The 19,030-nt window shown below is 35.3% G+C and overlaps 1 protein-coding gene across 13 annotated transcripts in view; it reads left to right on the top strand.

Annotated features, from left to right (window-relative positions):
• SREK1 (splicing regulatory glutamic acid and lysine rich protein 1) overlaps positions 1-19,030 on the top strand; it is a 76,377-nt gene that overhangs the window by 5,640 nt on the left and 51,707 nt on the right. For 9 of the 13 annotated variants that reach the window (XR_012670859.1, XR_012670858.1, XM_075136589.1 and 6 more), the window contains exons 2-7: positions 5,387-5,520; positions 13,278-13,393; positions 14,737-14,901; positions 15,919-16,097; positions 16,698-16,828; positions 18,318-18,432. Coding sequence is in view for 11 of the 13 variants with exons in the window: in XM_075136589.1 (XP_074992690.1) it covers positions 5,387-5,520; positions 13,278-13,393; positions 14,737-14,901; positions 15,919-16,097; positions 16,698-16,828; positions 18,318-18,432 (840 nt within the window). In the remaining 2 variants the exon portion in view is untranslated. Of the gene's footprint in view, positions 1-5,386; positions 5,521-8,253; positions 9,440-11,246; positions 12,987-13,277; positions 13,394-14,736; positions 14,902-15,918; positions 16,098-16,697; positions 16,829-18,317; positions 18,433-19,030 lie in introns of those variants that run through there. The other 4 variants (XM_075136590.1, XM_075136592.1, XM_075136594.1 and 1 more) reach the window with 4 other exon arrangements.

Raw genomic sequence — 19,030 nt, 5'->3', positions numbered from 1 at the left:
CGCGTTAAATAAAATGCAGGCTCTTTAAGATGACTCTTCAGTATTCCTGGCAACCTTCCTGAACTCAGTGACTTTTCCTAGCAATTAGTATCTTAAGACTGTGGTTTTGAAGTAGCAGTTTCTCTTAGGGTCCTTTATTTTATATGTCAAATTGATTGGGAGGGCTTTTTTTGTGAATGTTGAGTTAAATCATACTATGCTTTTTGGTAGTTTGTCACTTCATGTTTTACCGTCATTGATCAAACCTTTTCAGTTTCTTCAGTCACTGCTAATCAAACATCCCTTTAAGAAGGATGGATGTCATACCTGCCATGTTCCTGAAAGGCTAGTTCTCCTTGGGGAAGTTTCTGTCTTGTATATTAGAGGCTTTCACACTTTATGCAGATGGCAGTAAATGCTACTTTATTATTACTGTTATGTTCTGAAGAGGCCTATGTGAACTGCAAGTAGTCCACCTTCAGATTCAGTGTTGAGGGCATTGGAAACTTTCGGCACTGAAGAAGTTGTTTCCATATGTCATCATCCCGATTTTAGCGACTCGTCAGTGAGGCTTTGTTGGCACTGAAAGCAATATTTCTTTTAATTGAAAAACAATTAACATGAATCATCTTTCAGTGGGTCAGAGATGCTGGTGGCTGTTGTTTGTATTTCCTTATATTCTTACACGAAAATTTCAAATTTGACTTGATTGTACAATTATATACTGTTCTACTCTCTGGAAGGCTTTCCATTGAAACTTTAATCTAAAAATTGAAAGTATGTATTTGTGGACTTTGAATAACATCAGTAAACAAATGTAAGTTATATGGAGATGGGAAAAGGGTTGGTTTTTTTTTTCAATCCGCTCATTTCACTCTTAATTTGTGTTTGATTATCAGAGACAGCAGAGTTTATCTTTTATCATGCTGCAACTGTCTGCTGTATTGGTTTAACCTTGTTGGTCACTGGTATAAAAAATTTGCACAAGAAACTTAGCTTCATGAGACTTTTTTAACCCTTTCCTTGTAAGCCATGGCTTTTAGTGCTCAAAGACCCCTTTTATTTCACTCCATTACCAAGCCTTTTGGTCATCTCTTCTTCCCTGTCCCATAAACAGAACTTCAACCGTGAGAAGAAGGATATTCAGAGACCCTTTGAGAATTTGCTTTTTTTTTTTCCCCAACCAACTTTATATGAAAGATGCTCAGAAATGAAAGTAAGGGATGATTGTAAAATCCTTTCAGAAAATACTATTTCTCTGTTGTTTGGTTTCTCAGTTTACTTGTACGTGTAGTATTTTCCCTTTCACTTACATCTTGAGGAAAGCAGGATGACTGAATTGCAGGTTTCTAATTTTACCAAATGAGTTCTGGTTTCTTCCTGAAGCTAAAGACTTAAATATGGTACAGAAAAGTTGTAAGTGTATATGCAAATAACTTGGAAAATTATAGATTAGATAGGATGAAAAAGTCAACAAGAACAGAAAATAATATTATGACCACAGCATATGTAAGAGAATTAGTTTATGTCCTAAGAGTTCTTATTACACCAGTAGTGGATTTGCCACTTCTGTGTAGAAGAGGATGGCTTTAGTGGGGCTTTGCTGTCAGCTGCAGTGATATTTTGTCACAAACTCTGAGGAAAAACTCCCAAAGTTTTGAATACCTGTGTATGGTCCTGATTTGGTTAGAGATCTAAATTCCCATGTTGGGAGTGGAGAATTGCTGTCACTGTTTAACAAGAGCTCCTCAGTTTGCTGTTTGCAAAACTTCCAGTGCTTACTGAGTTTTCTCAAGTGGGAACACACAGAGGCCATTAAGGAGGTAGGAGGGAGGCCTCCTGCAAGCCCGCTTGTGCAAAAGGTCTCTGAGAAACCACACACTTCTGTGATGATGCTGACAGTTGAATATGCAAGATCATGAGTGGGTATACTGTGTTCCTGCTCTGTAGAATATTCCCTGAAACTTTTGTCTCTTTGTTGTGTGTTGCTTTTAACAGCCTAAAGTTACTTACATTTAAATTTACAAAATGTGTTGTTCAAGAAAGTATTAATTTGGTACTTTTCTGTGGGCTGTTTAAAGAGACTTTTGTGAGAATATGAAGTATGGCTTCTTTTTCTCACAGTTCTGAACAAGACCAAGACTAGTTTTTATAGATCACTTTCAGTTTGCAGTATGGTTGAAATTTGAAGCTGGTTTGCAGGGTGTGGCAGGTGCTTGGCCTTGGGTATGTACTGCAGTATGCCAACCACTCATACAGCTTAGAGTTGTTTTTCGGCTTACTAGACCAGTGATATCTGTAATCAGATTCTTAGTCCCAGTCTTGCTTTTGTGTTACGCTTGTCACCCAGTTGAAGTCTGTGTTTCAATATTACATTTGTAGCAATAAGCCTTCAAATGTGGCTGTAAGAGGGTTTCTGAACAGTTAAGTATTGAAAAGCTTTATTGAGCAACAATGGGATTTTTGCAGGAGGAGTTGTTTGAAAGCAGGGAGGCATGAACTGCCTCTGTCTCCATTAGGTGTGGAAAGCCCTGCTGTGTAAAACTGTTTGCTTCTGGATGGTGTGGAGTGGTCTTGGAGGCTAGAACACAAAAGTGTTTCTTAGACATTGTTATATCCTGCAGTGACTGCAGTATAGATGAGGCCTTTGAGATAAAACACAGAGCCTTATTTAAAAGTGATCTGCACAATTATTCCATACATCTTATTTTGATAAGTTATTAATTTCTGTTGTCTCCTCTACCACCACCCCCCTAAGAAAATCCGAACCCTTAAAGGAATGTTTTGTAGCCTTTTATTTGATTTTTCACTGTAGCTTTCTGAATAGGTCATTCTTATGAAATGTTTTCGTTTGGTTGTTACTCTGTTGGGTGATGGATGTTACTGTCTCCCTGCAAAGGAAAACAAAAATGGCAGAAAGATCTGAATACTGCTTAGATATTTATTTCCTTTTTGAGTTTTCTTGCTTTCCTAAAGAAACTGGATTATAGTAACCTTGAATCAGAGATGTAGGATTTGCTTTTTTGCATCTGTGCTTTGTAACCCTAGGAAGAAGACTATGACTCTACCTCAATTCAGCCTCAGGAAAGGTTAGCAGAAAAAAATGGAACAAAAAGAATTAAAACAGAATAGGCCTTTTCTGTTTTCAGAAAGACTTCTTAAGAAGCCTGAGAGGTTTAGGAGGCCCACTTCATAAAAGGAGAGGACTCAATTACTGTGAAACCTTTTAGAATTTCAGATCTTTTGGATCTTCATCATCTCCCCTGATGTAGATGGAGCATTGATGTGTTTTCAGCAGAGGTGGTCACCTTACAGAGGATTTCTCCTCTGTAACCTTCAGAAAACACTTTGTACCAAGGCTTCTTTTTAGAGCCTCATTTGCAGCAGTATTCTGATGTTAATATTTTTAACATACTTTCCACACAGCTTTTGTGATTGAAATCCAGGAAATAGAAGGGGGAGAATATTATAAAACATACTTGTCAGAGCTGGCTGTATGGATATTGAAATTTATAAGGATTATTTTTGGGTCATGGAACTGCCTGGAACAGAATTATGTTCTTGAGTTAGCAATGAAAGCAAAAAAAGGAAAAAACAGTTAGAAGTCTTCAACTGTCTGGACCACAGAATCTTCAGTGGAGGCTTCAGCCATTTGGGTTGTATCAGTGGCGTGTGTATTTAAAAACAAACAAACCAACCCCAAACAACAACAACAAAAAACCCAAAACACCCTCTTTTCCCAACCCACACGCACAGACCCCCTTCCGCCCTCCCCCAACAAACCAACCAAACAAAATATCCTGTTGCCATAAAAAAAAAAAATCTTTGCAGTGGGCGAAATCTGGCTCTTCAGAATATATAAGATTAAAAGTTGTATGCAAACATTTCTGCCGAGAACTGAGAAAGTCATACCTCGCTGTCACCTCTGATGTTGGAAACTGTTCTGAACCAAGACCTTACAGGTGGCTCAGAAGGCATTCTATACAATTATTTCCTTCCTGAATGTGGAAGCTTGAAACTGTAAAAACATTGGCCACTAGAAAGAAAATAAATGGTCAAAAGAAGTATAGTCATCTTGCAGTGTTTGTCTAAATTATATAAGATTGACTTTCATATTTATGTCTCTCCCATTCCCTGTTTATTTTTGCTTCTGCAGTGTATCTGTTTTCACAGAATTTTCCATCCTAAGTGTTTCTGAATGCCATTCTGAAGTTGGCTGGCTCTCTAGTTTACCTAGGTATTAGCTTTCTGGTAACCAGAAACATACCAGTCTGCCTGCCTCAGCCTAAGTTCTTGGTTTATTTATGCAATTAGTATGATGAAATAATGTGTTTAAAACTTCTGAGCTTGTGTTTAGATATTACAGTCTAGTTAAATCCATACAACAACTTTGGGAGTGCTTGCTTGGAATTTGAGGATCTACAAGATGGGTTGGGCTAAACTTCAACTGCTTCTGGTACTTCCAGAAAGTTGAGGTGAAACAGTTTATGCAGTGTATTTTCCATGAGTTACTGCTTTGCTAGAAGACAGATGGTCTTTTCAAATGAAAATGTTCCAGCAATATCCTATTGTGTTCTCTCTTTGAAGATTTCACCTGTACTTCCTTTATATGAAGAAATAAACTGCTTATATAAAGGTTACAAACCCTGACTAGGGAATACATTTTTTAAAGTAAACTTCTTTCGTTTTGATCAAGATTACAATGTTTACGTATTGTGCTTTCTGATATCTCTGTTGGTATACTTTCTAATGGAAAAGTAAATTACAAATTTTCTTCCTTCTTCTAGCCGAATAGTGAATTCCTCTTACCTCCTCCAGTGTTATCCTGTACTACACTATGCCAAACTAAGGCAGATGATAAAAAGGATTTTTGTTACATTAGTGAACTAAGACCTAACATTTGAAAGAACTCTCAAGAACTGCTTTTATCTTAATGAGAATTAATGAAACTGCTTTCATGAAGACGTAAGAAGAAGTATTGGTTATTATGGGCTAATATCTGAAGGACCCACTGAAAAATGACTTGTTTGACTTTCCTAAACAAGGATTATTTGGAGGAAAAAAGATAAAGTATAAATTATTTACTTCATGAATGTGTCAAGTAAATATGCTACTTAAAATAGTTATTTGGAATGTACTGGTCACTGTTGTTTAGCAAGATCATAAAAGAACATTCTTAATCCCTTGTTAATTTGGGATTTTGGCTTCTGTAAGTTACCATTAAAAAAGAGGAGGTGCTTATTAGTGACATAGTAAGTAGGAAAATTAGTAAATTTCTATACTCTTGCCTTTTGGCTAACTTTTCCAGGAAGTCTAAAACCTATTTTTTTTTTAAGAAGTAATATTTAAAAATACGTGCATACAATTATTTAATGTGACTGATTGTTTTTTTCCTTTTATCTTGCAGCAACGCACCTCTTGCTTTTTCCTCCAAAGTATGTTATATTAAGTTTCGTGAAGCATCGAGTGTTGGTGTGGCCCAGCATCTAACTAACACGGTTTTTATTGACAGAGCTTTGATAGTTGTGCCCTGCGCAGAAGGTTGGTATTTTAGACATTCTTCTGTAATGTTTGTCTTTGTCGTGTCTGCTAATTGTTTTAAGCTTTCCATGTAAGGAGATGGTGCTCTGTTGTTACTTTATTTTATTTTATTGCTTTTTGAAAAAAAGTCTTGAAACAAAATTGAAAATTGAATTAAGAAACCCGAGTATATGGATTTAATTGAAATTCAGCATTAGAAAAAAGATAGTTGATTTGAATTAGGATAATTAAATTTTCCATATTTATTACATATTTTGAGGGTAAAGAAGGTAAAATAATTCCCTTCAATATGGTTTGTGTTGGCAAGCTTATTCTCACACAGAGTTCTCATTGAAGTCAATGGAGCACTGTAAAGATTAGGCAATTTCCTGGCACTGGTAACATTGCAGTTTGGATCTTAATGTATCACCTTTGGTGTGCTGGGTTTTTTTGTTGGTTTTTTTTTTAAGATACTGATTATTTTTCCTTTTTTTTTAAGACTGAATCCCAGTTTTGTCTTGTAGACATGTGATATATGCAGTCTGGCCATTTTAGATTCATCTAATCTAAAATACTTAGCATTCGTGGTGATAATCCCTGTTTGAATATAAATGTTTACTGGCTAGTTTAATAAAAAAAGTACAATTTTCCTTTCTTGTTACTGTGGAAAATATTACTTTGTGTGCCATAAAAAGGCTTTCTTATGTATACTGGTAGTCCTTTTTGGTTTTAGATAGCTCTTCAAAAATGCAATGATCTGTACAGAATGCTTCCAGTGTAAAATATTTTTAAAACTCTTAAAATAAAATGCTTGGTGAATACTAAATTTACAAGTGTTACTTTAACTAGCTTTGAGACCATACTTTTACAGATGTGTTGAATAGAAGGTAGTTCGTATTGTTAGTATAATATCCCAGATCTAAATACAGTTGTATGAAGCATGGCCCTACGGTAGGCATATCGCTGGAGTTAGGCAGAGACCCATTGACTTCATTGGGATCATTGTGGAATTGAGCATCTGCCCATTTGGTTCTGGACTTTCTGCCTTTTTGGAGTGGAAACATTCCAGTTGGTGGAGTGAACCTAACTTCACTTTGAACACGGTAGCTGTTTTGCCATAATGACAATATTTAGAATGATTGAACCATAAACTGCAGCAAGTCCAGAAATACGTCTTATTAACATAACTTTTCTAACTGCAAGAGCCAGGTCTTGGTTCAAAAAATTCTGTTGACTTCTTGGAGTTTGTTAAAGTGGTCCCAGAGTACCATTTTTTGGCATGTTTGCCACATCATGATCTGGATAGTATGAGGTTAGTGCTATATGAGATAGTGTAATAATGGTCTGGGATGTTCCTAGCAAACTCTTGACAAGTCTCCAAAATTTCATAGCCTCTATAAGTACTTTCACTAAAGGCTGCATTGACCTACAATATACCACCTATTCTTGTAGCCTTCTTAATAGGGGCATATGGCATATACATTTGTCTTTGTGAAGCCTAGATTTTTAGTTGCTTTTATGCCTTGTTTTGGGGGCTTTTTGGTTTTATTTTTTGAACTTGTTCTTAAACCACAAAGAGGATATTGCTGTATCCACTTAAATCTCGGTAGAAGCTAATGGGACCAGAGTCCTTATTATTGAAAAATTGCCCCTAAATAATTGACTACAAATTATTCAGGATCTTAGTTTTGCGTTTCATCGAAAAGACCTTAACACTGGTTCAGTATTGCCAGAGAGGGAAGATTGCCGCCTAATGAATGAACAACACTTCCTGGTGTTTTTCTTGTGATGAGATCACTGCCTGACGTGATATGGCAACAGGCAGGTAAAGCTGCATTTTCCTGTGTCTCTTGATGGTAGACAATGAATGGAAGGAGAATAAAATCAAAGTTCTGACAAATTTTGTTCCAACCCCGTTTGTACCTGACCTATTAGACATTTCTGAGAAAATGTATTACAGAAAAATTGTCACTGTTCAAAATCATTCTGGACCCTACAGAGATTTATGCATAATTAGGTGAACAAGTGATTGGGTTGTGAGGTCAAATTTTTTTTAATGTTAGAATGCTGTTTCCATGTAACTTTCTAACAAAATCACTGATTTTAATTTATAAAGATGTGAATTTATATAGGTTTAGCTTTCTGAGGAATTTATTGTGTGGAATAAGTATGGCTTTGGAGACCACAACACAAGATTTTTGATTCACTATGTATCATGTGATGCATTTTTAATGGAGTCAGTGGAGTGTATCATGGGCTTTAAAAGTAGTGATGGCTATATTCTACCAGGAGGTAAAATTATATCCTTGGCCAATGGTGCCAGTAATAAAACGTTCCGTGCGCCGAATCGAACATAGAGGAGAGATGAAATGGAATTCTGAAAACTTGGTTTTAAAAACCAGAATAAAATCTGAAATTTGGAGTGCATTTAAACAGTGGTAAATCAAGGGAGTATGAGTAGTGATTCCCTACACAATGAAAACAATGTTAATTTTGTGACATTTAATAAACAACTTAACAAAAATGTAATTGTAAATGAAGTAACATTATTAAGCTGTCAAAATACGACTTTTTTGTGTGTGTATCAGTAGGTTTTTCTTTAAACGTTATACTTTGAGAACGCAAAGGTTGAAAGATAAACAAAGATGCCACCCTAATCATTCTAAATTTTATGTCCACATTATCTGGTAGATGGATTTTGACTATTAATTTGGTTTTGTATGTTTTCTCTGTGTGATATTTGTGCATTATTAGATGACTAGACTGGCCAAGGCAGACCTGTTACACTTGCCTGAGTTAGGCATTGTTTGCCATGCCACTAAACCTGCCGCCAAGTGAAACCTTCATGGGGGAAATGAGATCGAAGTCTGGCCTGCTGAAGATGGACGCCCTGTCTCTGTTTTTATTTTATTTTGCTTTCTTTCCTTTGTTTCTTTTATTTTTATTTTTATTTTATTTTGTCCCTTTTTTTGTTTTGTTCTGTTAAATCTCTTTCCCTTGTACTTGTGAACTGGTACTTCAGTTCTGTAAAAATGGTGTTTTGTAAAGGGTTCACAGTGTTTCATTTTGAAGTTGACCTGAAGCTGCTTATGAATGGTGGATGGTATACACAGAATTTAGAATACGATTAATTTTTATGCTGTGAATTATGGATAAATTTGATTTGGAATATGTTTAAGCATCTAAATTCAACAGATGAGCACATTGTGTCAGAAGACAGGAGTAGTGAAAAATACATCAGTTTTAAGATACATTCTTTCATCTGTTATGCTTTATGAGTTTTTCTTGGAAAAGGACAGTTGAAACTCTTACTTCTGGAGAAATTGACTTTACAAAGTAAAGCCATGATCTTTCTCTGCTATTTTTCCTCTTCTCAGCAGAGTAGTTTTATTTTAGGTTGCATGGTCTGTTTAAAAGAAGGCTTACTATATATGTCTAATATGAAGAGTTTAAAATAATTATTTCTAAAATTGAACTTTCATGATTATTGAATGTCATGAAATACTTGTTTGCTTCTGATGAAACCTTGCTCCAGTGAGGTCAGTGGCAGTAAGATTTCATCCTCTTGTTTTTGTAATTTTCAGAAAAAAACTGTTTACCACTCATAAGTACAAATGCAGCCTGAAGTTTTGGTTGGAATGTGTTATGTGAGGCACATTGTCTTTTAACACTGTTATTTGTGGGAAGATTGAATCAGTTCTCTCTGTGTGTGTGTGTATGTATGTGTATATTGCACTTTGACATGCTCCAGTGGTGGTTATTTCAAAAAAAAGTTTTCAAAAAAAAAAAAAAAAGAAAGGGAAAAAAGTGTCTTCTCGGTCATCACACAATCTCAGAAGCCCTGGCAGTTCATGTTGGAGTGATTGAGAAGGTTCTCATCCCTAAATGATGTTCGTTCTTCTTGTGAAACAGAAGCCCTGAAACAGAAGTAGTGGACCAGGTGGGGTGTCTAGTCCTCAGGCATTGCTCTTCTCAGCCAGCTGCATTGGGATCAATTGGTTTCACTCTGGTAATAGACCAGGCTATGCTCTGCAACTGGGAAGAGCTTTGCTTCGTGATCTCTGTTGGATTTAGTTGTGGCAGTAGAGGTGATTGCCAGTAGGTGTAATCTCTTTAATCACTGCTGCTAAATCCAGTAAGAATCATGAATTGGATCACACAGAACTTATTTCATTTTTAAGTGTGCATTTTCCATTGATTTAAAATAACAGGAAAATAACAATTCCTTTATTTATGTTTAGAGTAGATGTGAACTGTAGGTATTTTTAAAACAAGCAAACTTACTTATTGCAGAAGCAGTTTTGGGGGGGGAGGATTAACCATGTAGTTTCAGTACAAAGAATAGGAAATTAATTTCTTCTGAGCACTTGAAGGGGGGTAAAAATACTGTAATTAGCACCTACTTAATGCAGATAGTTTTGTTCAGCATTTAGCAAAGTGGATTCTGGTATGGACTAGGTTGACTAGGGCTCTTAAGCACTTTGATGATACAAAAAAGTAACAATCATAACTGACATTTCTGAAGAACCATAAGGTGTCTCTAGGCAATGCAGAGCTAATATACATCTGCTTTCAGATTCCTTTGCAAAGTGAAGAATCAATAAATAAATGGTCATAGAATCTGTAATTTACTAAACACAAGAGCTTCTAAGAAAACTTTCTAAGGATGTGGTATAGATGTGGCACATTTGTTTTGTCTGTTTCCCTCATTAGAAAATAAATATCTTTACCTCATTTCTATTCAGCTTTTAAATACCCTGAGTTTCAAAAACAAAACAGTTAAACTAAAGCGTCCTAATTTGTTGTGTCATAATCCACATGTTTTGTTTTATCTTTGTGGGCTTGTATTCCTTTTATAAATAAATTCACTCCAAAACTTAAAGTCTGTAATTCGTGAGGTTATTTGGCCTCACATATTAATTTGTTTTTCAAAACTGTCTAAAGAACAGGGAAGTAAATTTGCAAGATATTTCAGGTTTTCTTTTTTTTCCCCACAACAGTCTGTTTTCTATGGAATTCTTAAAAAGTTTGACCTGGTCTTAAAAACTGGAGAAGGATCTTTTGAAAAGACAGTATCTTTGAATATACAGGCAAATTTTCAGGGTTCTGTCTGTAAAGACATTCTTTCTCATTCTTGAATAAAATAAATGAATCTTTGTTTGTAGCACGGAACTGACCAACTAGATTTTGTATTTAAAATAAAACATTACATTGTTGAAGGACCAAAGTATTCTGGAAATAAGGATGCTAACTTTACAATTTAGATATGCATGTTATTCATTCTTTGAACTGCTATAACGGTGCAGTTAACCGAAAGTGTTCAGTGAGTTCTTGAGCAACGTTTAAGCAAAGGAATAATTCCAATTATTTCAATAAGATGACCCATATACTAAAGTTTAGGCTTGTATTTAAGTACCTTTCTGAACTTGACTCATTGTCTGTTTAGTTATGTGCCTAACTCAGTTCCTATTTAAAAGGGCTAAATGCCTAAGCATTTCTTAAGTTTATCTGGTTAAGTGTATATTGAATTGGCTGTATGTAAGCGCATACTTAAATTAGGCATATACTTATGTACCTTACTGACCAAGGATCTAAATTAGAATACAGACACACCACTTTAGGAGCCATTTCTGCCATTGTATTTACTTGAGCCATGTCTGTTGATCCTGTAGAAACCTGCATGAGTATCCAGTTAATTGCAAGATGCTAGCTGTTTAGGATAAGGTCTGTTTCATTAGTCATTTGAAAACACTTAAGTATTTTGATTTTCAAAAGAACTGGTACATAATTCTATGCCTAATTTGCATGCACAGCTGCTGGAAGTGTATATTCGAAAACCTGTTAGTTAGCTACATAGGAGGCAGGACATGCGGCAAAGTACCTGATACTCATGAGCAGTCAGACAAATCAGGTACAGCTCTCATTGCATGTCTGACTTCAAAATGAGATCTGTAAAGAGTGCTGAACATTGTGATGATGACTTAGATTCATGCATGTTTTCTAGAAAGCCCTGGAAATCATTATTGCACAGTTAATTCTTAAGTGCTAATAATTTTCCTATTTTTCTCCTTTAGATAGCAAAATCAAGTGGTTTGTTACATGTTAAGGAGCAAGGTGCCTCAAAATTTAACATAAATAAAATAAATGTAAATAGGAAGCATGAAAAAAAAATGGGTACTGTTATTTTATCTTTTCTATTCCACCCATGCTACATATAAATTAAGTTTCATTTAGATTTGTTTTGTCCTTTGGTCATATCCAACTGTAACCCAGTCCTTGCTGCAGATCTGTAGAACAGGTTTGCAACACTTTTTTCTTCATTTTATTTTTTTTAAGTAGTATGTTTCCTGTGGGGTCTGTTGGAACTCATATAGCTAAAACTGCACAGTGTTTTGAAACTTACCTCATATTTTGCTTTTTGATAAGAATATTTATATATTCACTTTTAAATCCTGAAGTTTAGGGGGTTTATAGTTAAAACATACACAGTTTGAACAAAAGCAGTAAAAGCCACTGGCATAGTATTTGTATATACCTTGACTTTTAAAACAATGTTTAAATAAAAGCATTTACTTAATTAAAGTGCATGAGATAATACCAAAGGGCTCAGTTGGATAGCATATATACAATTATGCCAGTAATTTTGAATAGATCATAGACACCTAGTATAATTAGAACTTCTTTCTGTAGTTTTTCAGTTTAGTGTTTAATGTTTGTACTAGTTTAAATCCCTTTGCATTTCAAATTTAATATGTACATTTAATTGTAATGATAATTGTTTAACTATTAAATCTTTTGATTTTTGAAGATTTTTTGGGGTTCATTTAGCAGTCTAATTGTGACTAACATTGAATGAAACCTGCATTTAATTCAGATTAGATATTACTTAAACTTTTAGCATGACAGGTGGAATATAATCTGGTTGAAATACTAGGAAATACATATTTTGGGAAAATATAGCTTGCTTAGCTGATCAGTGATGATTTTTTCAATCTCAGTAAATTTAAAGCTAATTCATCAAAGTTTCAGATAAACTGAGGTGACCTAGAATGTGAGACAGTATAAATCTAAATTTTTTTTGCCCTCCCCTCCTCCACCTCTAACTTCACTTGTAGTGTGTATTGTGTGGAGTCACAGTAGTTCAGTATTTTTTATTTTATTTTTATTTATTTTTACACCCAAAGTAGGTAGCACCAAAGGAATTTAAAAAGCACAGATTTCAGTTAGCACATATTTTGTTTTTTCTTTTTTTTTTGTTGTTTTTTTGTTTTTTCTTTTACTGATTTGGTTATTTGCCATTTCTGGGGATTAAACTTTAAAAAATGTTCTTCTTTTCTGTATCTGATGTTCTGTGTGCTATTAGTGATGCAGCCAACACGAACGGTTGTCATGTGTAAAACAACTTTCGATCACCGCGAAAACACCGCCCTGGGAAAGCGTCCATGCTTGATATCGTTTGGTTCATGAACATTAAGTTTCCAGTACAGGTGACCCATAGCTCAAAGTGTTAAATAATTGTATACATTATTCAGTTTTTAAAATAATAATCCATTAATGAGATTGCTAGTCTTTGAAGTTTTGCTCACTTTTGTTTTTCCTAGTAGAGCAGGGTAAAAGGAAAAACTTTAAGTTCTTATTTGTTTCTTTGTAAGGATCTGGTAGATAGATTCATTGTTATTTATTACATTTTTAAATGCAAGGGTAATTGTAAAATCATAGAAAGAGTAACATCTGTGTAGTGTTTCAACTCTGTGTAATGCTTTCATTTGCTTCTTCAGGTAAAATCCCAGATGAAGCCAAAGCCCTTTCTCTGTTGGCGCCTGCTCCTACTATGACAAGCCTGATGCCTGGTGCAGGGTTGCTTCCTATACCTACACCAACCCCTTTGACTACAGTAAGTAAAATTCAGTCACTGTTTGATTTCTGGTTTCCTCTATACTCAGTAGCCTTTTCTGTATTCAGAGAACAAGAACTATCTGATTTATGGACGTTGTCCTCTTGTATGCTGGATCAGTGAGGGTTTAGCTGTGGTGGTTCTTTTGAGGGTAAATCACAAGATGTCCATGCACTATCTTTCCTGGGTTTTTCTTTCAGATTATTATTTTGCAAAATAGTGGGTAAATACTGATTTTGATTGTGTTCATTTTTATTGTTGTCCTTCCCTAGACCCGTTAATTTGGTCCACCTCCAAAAAATTTCTTAAAATATAATGGTTACATTGACACAGTTCTTCAGAATATTAAAATGCTTCATTAGGGTGCTTTTACTTGATATCTCTACAACAGGACTTTTGACTGCCTAACAATGTTTTCACTACAAAAAGCGTAGGAGCTAGCTGCTGCTACTTCTGCTAAGTTCCCTTTTGCCTCTGTAAGCCTTTCCTGACATCAGCAGGCTGCTGTGACCTATTCAGGGAAAATTTCAAGTTTTTTCTTTTGTTACGTAAAAAAAAACCCTACTGGTGGCTTGTTGAGAATTTTTCACACTTGTTAGAAAATTTGTTTGTTGGAAAGGCAGTTGCTTTTTGGGTGGAGAAAATAAAATTGAAACCAGGAACTCAGCAGACCGATTTAGTAGTGATTTTTAAGTGACTTTTTTTAATAACATTCCTCAGGAGACATTGCAATTCCCAGTTCCAAAAATGAGAGCTGTGTTGTCCTCATTCTTTAGGAATTGACTGTGTTTGTAGGAAAAGAACTTAGACTTAATATACTTCACATTTCAACTGTAATTAATCTTGCCTTACGTGATGTGTTTGTCCAAAAGATATCTTATTTGTCCCTTTGGTGGACTGATATCTATTACAGAACAAATTGGCCCTGGGCACTGCAAATTCCCTTCTTCGCTTGGGCAAGGGCTCAGCAGTTCCTCATCTATTCCTAATACTTGTTGTGGCAAAAAAATAAGAATATTAGCAGTGTCTGAAGGTATCTTACACAATTTGATTGACTGCAAGCATTAGAAATTCAAGCCTATTTGTTTTCTGATTGATATACTGCATCTCTGGCCAAACCTCTTTGGTAAGATATTAACTGATAGCCCACAGAAAATCTTAACTATAGGAAGTTATTTATGGGTAGATTTTTATTATTTTAAAAAAGTGCGCCCTTAAAGTTTAAGGTTTATATTCATTAGATTTATTTTTACAGAAATGCACAAGGCAGGCAAGTATTAACAAGTGAAGTCTCTCCTACCAGTTTGCGGTTGCAAAGCATATTCTGTTTGTGTGTTTTCCAGCTGGGTGTTTCACTTGGCACTTTGGGGGCTATACCAGCAGCAGCATTGGACCCTAACATTACGGCACTGGGAGAAATACCACAGCCACCAATTATGGGGAATGTGGATCCATCCAAAATCGATGAAATCAGGAGAACAGTCTATGTGGGAAACTTGAATTCCCAGGTAGCTTTTTTATGTGTAATGGAAATACTAATGGAAGGTGTAGAATTGTAATTTATGAATTCTAATCTTACACGTTAAAGAGTTGTCATTAGTTGATGACAATAGGAATTTAAACAAAAAAAATACTCTTTTTCGTTACTAGTGATATTTTGAATTTTGAATGCTCCTGTGCCAAACAGATTAGACCAGACTGTGGCATTCATTCTGGCAGGATACCAGGGAAATCACACTGTAGCTGAATTCAAGCAACATACTTATGATTGTATGTCTTGATCAAATGTCCAACTGGGTTGTGTTAGCTGAGCAATGCCTCAGAAGTCATGAGATCATGGTAGCTGTCTCCCACAAAACTGTGCAGTTGCTTAAGTACATGAGATGGAATGATGTGTCCTAGTGGAAGTTGCAAAATTAGCATAAATACCTTTGAGTTTCTATAACAGGAAAGTTAGGTCTGTCAGAAACTTGTTTTTTTCAGTAATTGATTGAATTAATTGAAAAAAAATTTGCTTTTGACAGATGGAAATATATATTTTTTATTTTGGGGTTTTTTGACTGCCAAAGTAGCTACTAGAGTGTAAAAGTACTATTGATGGTGATAAATAAAACAAGCTGGAAGCTAGTAGAAAAACAGGTAAAAGCTAAGTCTTGTAATATTGTTTGGATTTTTTTTAATTGATCAAAATTCACAGTCAATAGCTTGGACACAGGTGTATAAGGAAATTCCTCATCAGTTATTTCAAACGAGTTGCCTGAAAAGTGCAAAATCCTGTCCAAATGTTTTTTTAACCTAGATGTAGGACTTCAGGGCTTGTGGTTGCACTGTTTTAAATATTCTTTACATTAATGGCAGAAAAAATACTTGTCTTTTTTAAAGTGTAACATTACCAAATGCATGTCGCCTGTGTAATAATGGTGAGATATCTTTCCAAAATATGTAGCTTTTAGATTATCTGATATATTGGATAAGTGGTTTTCATTATATATTTTACTTCAGCTGAGCTCTTCGACTCTTTCTAGACTACGACAGCAGATCAGCTGCTTGAATTCTTTAAGCAAGTTGGAGAAGTCAAATTTGTGCGAATGGCAGGTGATGAGACGCAACCAACACGATTTGCTTTTGTGGAATTTGCAGACCAAAATTCTGTACCTCGAGCTCTTGCCTTTAATGGAGTTATGTTTGGAGACAGGCCACTGAAGTAAGAAATTAATTATGCATATGACTATTGAATGAGAGATTTCTTTGTAACCTTGTACATTTATGACTCTGATGTGCAGGAAACTGCTGTGATGAATATTTTTAATATAAGGACCTATTGTTAACAAACTGGACCATTTCTATAAACTGCAATTTCAAGGTTGGGCATAACTTTCTCTGAGAAGAATATGGATGGCATTGAGTAAAATATATTTATATTTAATCTTGAGGTAGTGGAAGCTATAATAGTGAAAGAATCTGCAAAGTCCTTAGTACTAATTAAGCTTTCTATATGATGTGTATGTATTTAGTAGGCCAAAGAGATTTGATCTGAAATAGAGAAATAGATTCCTAGACTTCTACTAGAAAGTATTTTAACACAGAAATATTGTGCCGCATTTATTTAAAAGTGGTAAGATTTGAAAGCAATAAACACTTCAGATACTTAGAACAGATGAGTCTTAGGACAAATCTGTAGTTTTGCTGAACTTCGAAGTTTTTAGGGGTACATGGAAGTTGAAGTGTTTTCCTTTCTTAATTGTTTTTCATTTTCACTTCTCAAGTGTTTGGGAGTCAAAGGTTTTATTTTTCCTTAATTTAGAATAAATCACTCCAATAATGCAATTGTGAAGCCTCCTGAAATGACACCACAAGCTGCTGCCAAGGAACTGGAAGAAGTGATGAAGAGAGTAAGGGAAGCCCAGTCTTTCATATCTGCTGCTATTGAGCCAGGTAAGTATATTATGTTCATTACCTAAAAACAGACATGTTCTGTGTGTATCATGGCACATGCTTTTAAGACCATTTTCAAACACAGGAAAAGGGCACTCCAAGGTGAACAATATGTGTGGGAAAAAAAAGAAAATAATCAAAATTCTGTTCATGCAACAAAGCAGTGGAATGAAGCTGACTTTTTATTTCATCATGTCTTATTTTCAAATACATGCTCACTGAGTGTTTTCAAAAATACAAAGTTAGTAGTAAATTAATACTTAATGTTGGTGCTTTTTAAGTTCAAAGTACTTACAAACTTTTAAAAGAAAATGCTTATATTTTGTTTTATTCTCCTCTAGCACGCATTAATGCCATAGTTTCATGATCAGAGGGAGCTAGCATGGTTCTGAAAGCAGCAATATTATGCTTTCCTTATTTGCAGCAGGTTAATTTTGTCCCTGTGCTATGCTGTTTTTCATGCTGGCTCAAGACTGTGCATCCTCATAGCAAATGGGATCAGAGAATGAATCTGGGATAAAACTTAACATACTGTAGAGGACGTTTTTTCATCCAGATTGGTTCCCTAATCCCTGTTAACACTGAGATGCCAGATCAAGGAGGAAGGTGTTGGTGGGTTGAGAGATTAGACAGACATTTCAGTGCTGATTTATGCTGACTTAAACTGATTGCAAAACCACAGCATAAAAAAATTCTCAACTTGTTAAACTTGCAGTTGAGATCCTTCTTCTTCTCTTCGTTGGCAAGATTTTATCATTCTTCTTACTGACAAACCCAGATGTTGTCTTATGTAGGTTAGATAGTGCGGAGTCTTGAGGGGTTTTTTTGGGGGGGTGGGTGAGTATTTTCTGTTGTTTTTTAGGGGAAGAAAAATAGCTCTAACATATCCTCGATGTTAAGCAGCAGAAGAACAATCTTTTAGAGTCTGAACCAAAGTCTGGTGAGGTCACTGTTAAGGTTTCTGTTGACTTCCTGGCCTTTGGATCAAACTTTTCACCCTGTTTTCTCCATCCCTTCCTCCCGCAAAACAATGTTTGAGGAATAAGGCTTCAATATTTGTACAGTGGTTGAAATATCTAAAAGTACTAATTATTATTTACATTTTATGCTTGTTTTCAAAATTATGCCCTCTAAATTTACTCTATTCTTCTCAGGTTATTTAAAAAAAAGAAAGTAATTATATTAAATAATAGACCAAGAGGAGAACATGTTGTGATCTTGTGCATTGTGGCAGCAACATAAATCCCATTCTTAATAGAGCTAGCTTTTTATAATTATCTGGTTTATGTGTACTGCTGCAGGATGGCTGCACTCAACGAGTATATGCAATGACTTTCTTGGATGTTTCTGAAGGATATTTGCAAAGAAGGAAGATGTGCAAAGAGTAGGCCCCTTGCACTATATGTGGTACATTCCATTTGTGCCAGATTGTTAACTGGGATCTTTAAATGTTCTGAGCTTACACTGCAAAGTGGTTTTTTCCTCTCAGAGTCTGGAAAGAGCAGTGAAAGAAAAGGCGGTCGATCTCGTTCCCATTCTCGTTCAGAATCCAGGTCTAGCTCAAAATCCCGATCTAGAAGGAAAAGATCGCACTCAAAACACAGGTAGGTATGATTTTTATTTTGAACTAAGACATACTGGGGTTTTTTGAGTGGTCGTGGTTACTGAGATTTCTAACTGAGTTATAAGACAAGTATCCCTGTAGAGAAGATTACTAACTTACACTCAGCAGATCAGAGTAACCAGGAACTTCACCTGTGACCAGATACTCTTTCCCTATAACTGCTAAATGTTTTCAGGGTTACTCTTGGTTTAAAAACACTAGAAGGCACTTTTTGTGCCATGTAGCATAACCATTTCTATGGTTTCATGGTACATTTTGTGCCATGTAGCATAATATCATTTTGTGACCTGTATTTTAAAAAGAAATAGTTACCTGTATTTTGTGGATCGAACATGTAGTTTACTGTTAACACCCTTAGCAGATAGGATGGCTGGTTTTGCTAGTAGAAAGTTCCTGATGTCCTGAACTTGTAAACATCGAGTTAACAAATGCAGTATTTTTAATTACTATACTGTAAATGTAAAGCTATGGTTTTTAAAAGCAGAAGGCGGCTGCTTTAGGGGCAGTTTTTCATTCTTTACATTTTCTTTGCTTCGCTAAGTTTGTTCAGTTCTGAAACAGGCTTTGCCGTATGGGAG

The sequence above is a fragment of the Calonectris borealis genome, chromosome Z (genome assembly GCF_964195595.1).
Source record: "Calonectris borealis chromosome Z, bCalBor7.hap1.2, whole genome shotgun sequence".
NCBI lineage: Eukaryota > Metazoa > Chordata > Aves > Procellariiformes > Procellariidae > Calonectris > Calonectris borealis.
The sequence above is the reverse complement of the archived record's forward strand: the minus strand, read 5'-3'. Positions and strand labels throughout refer to the sequence as shown.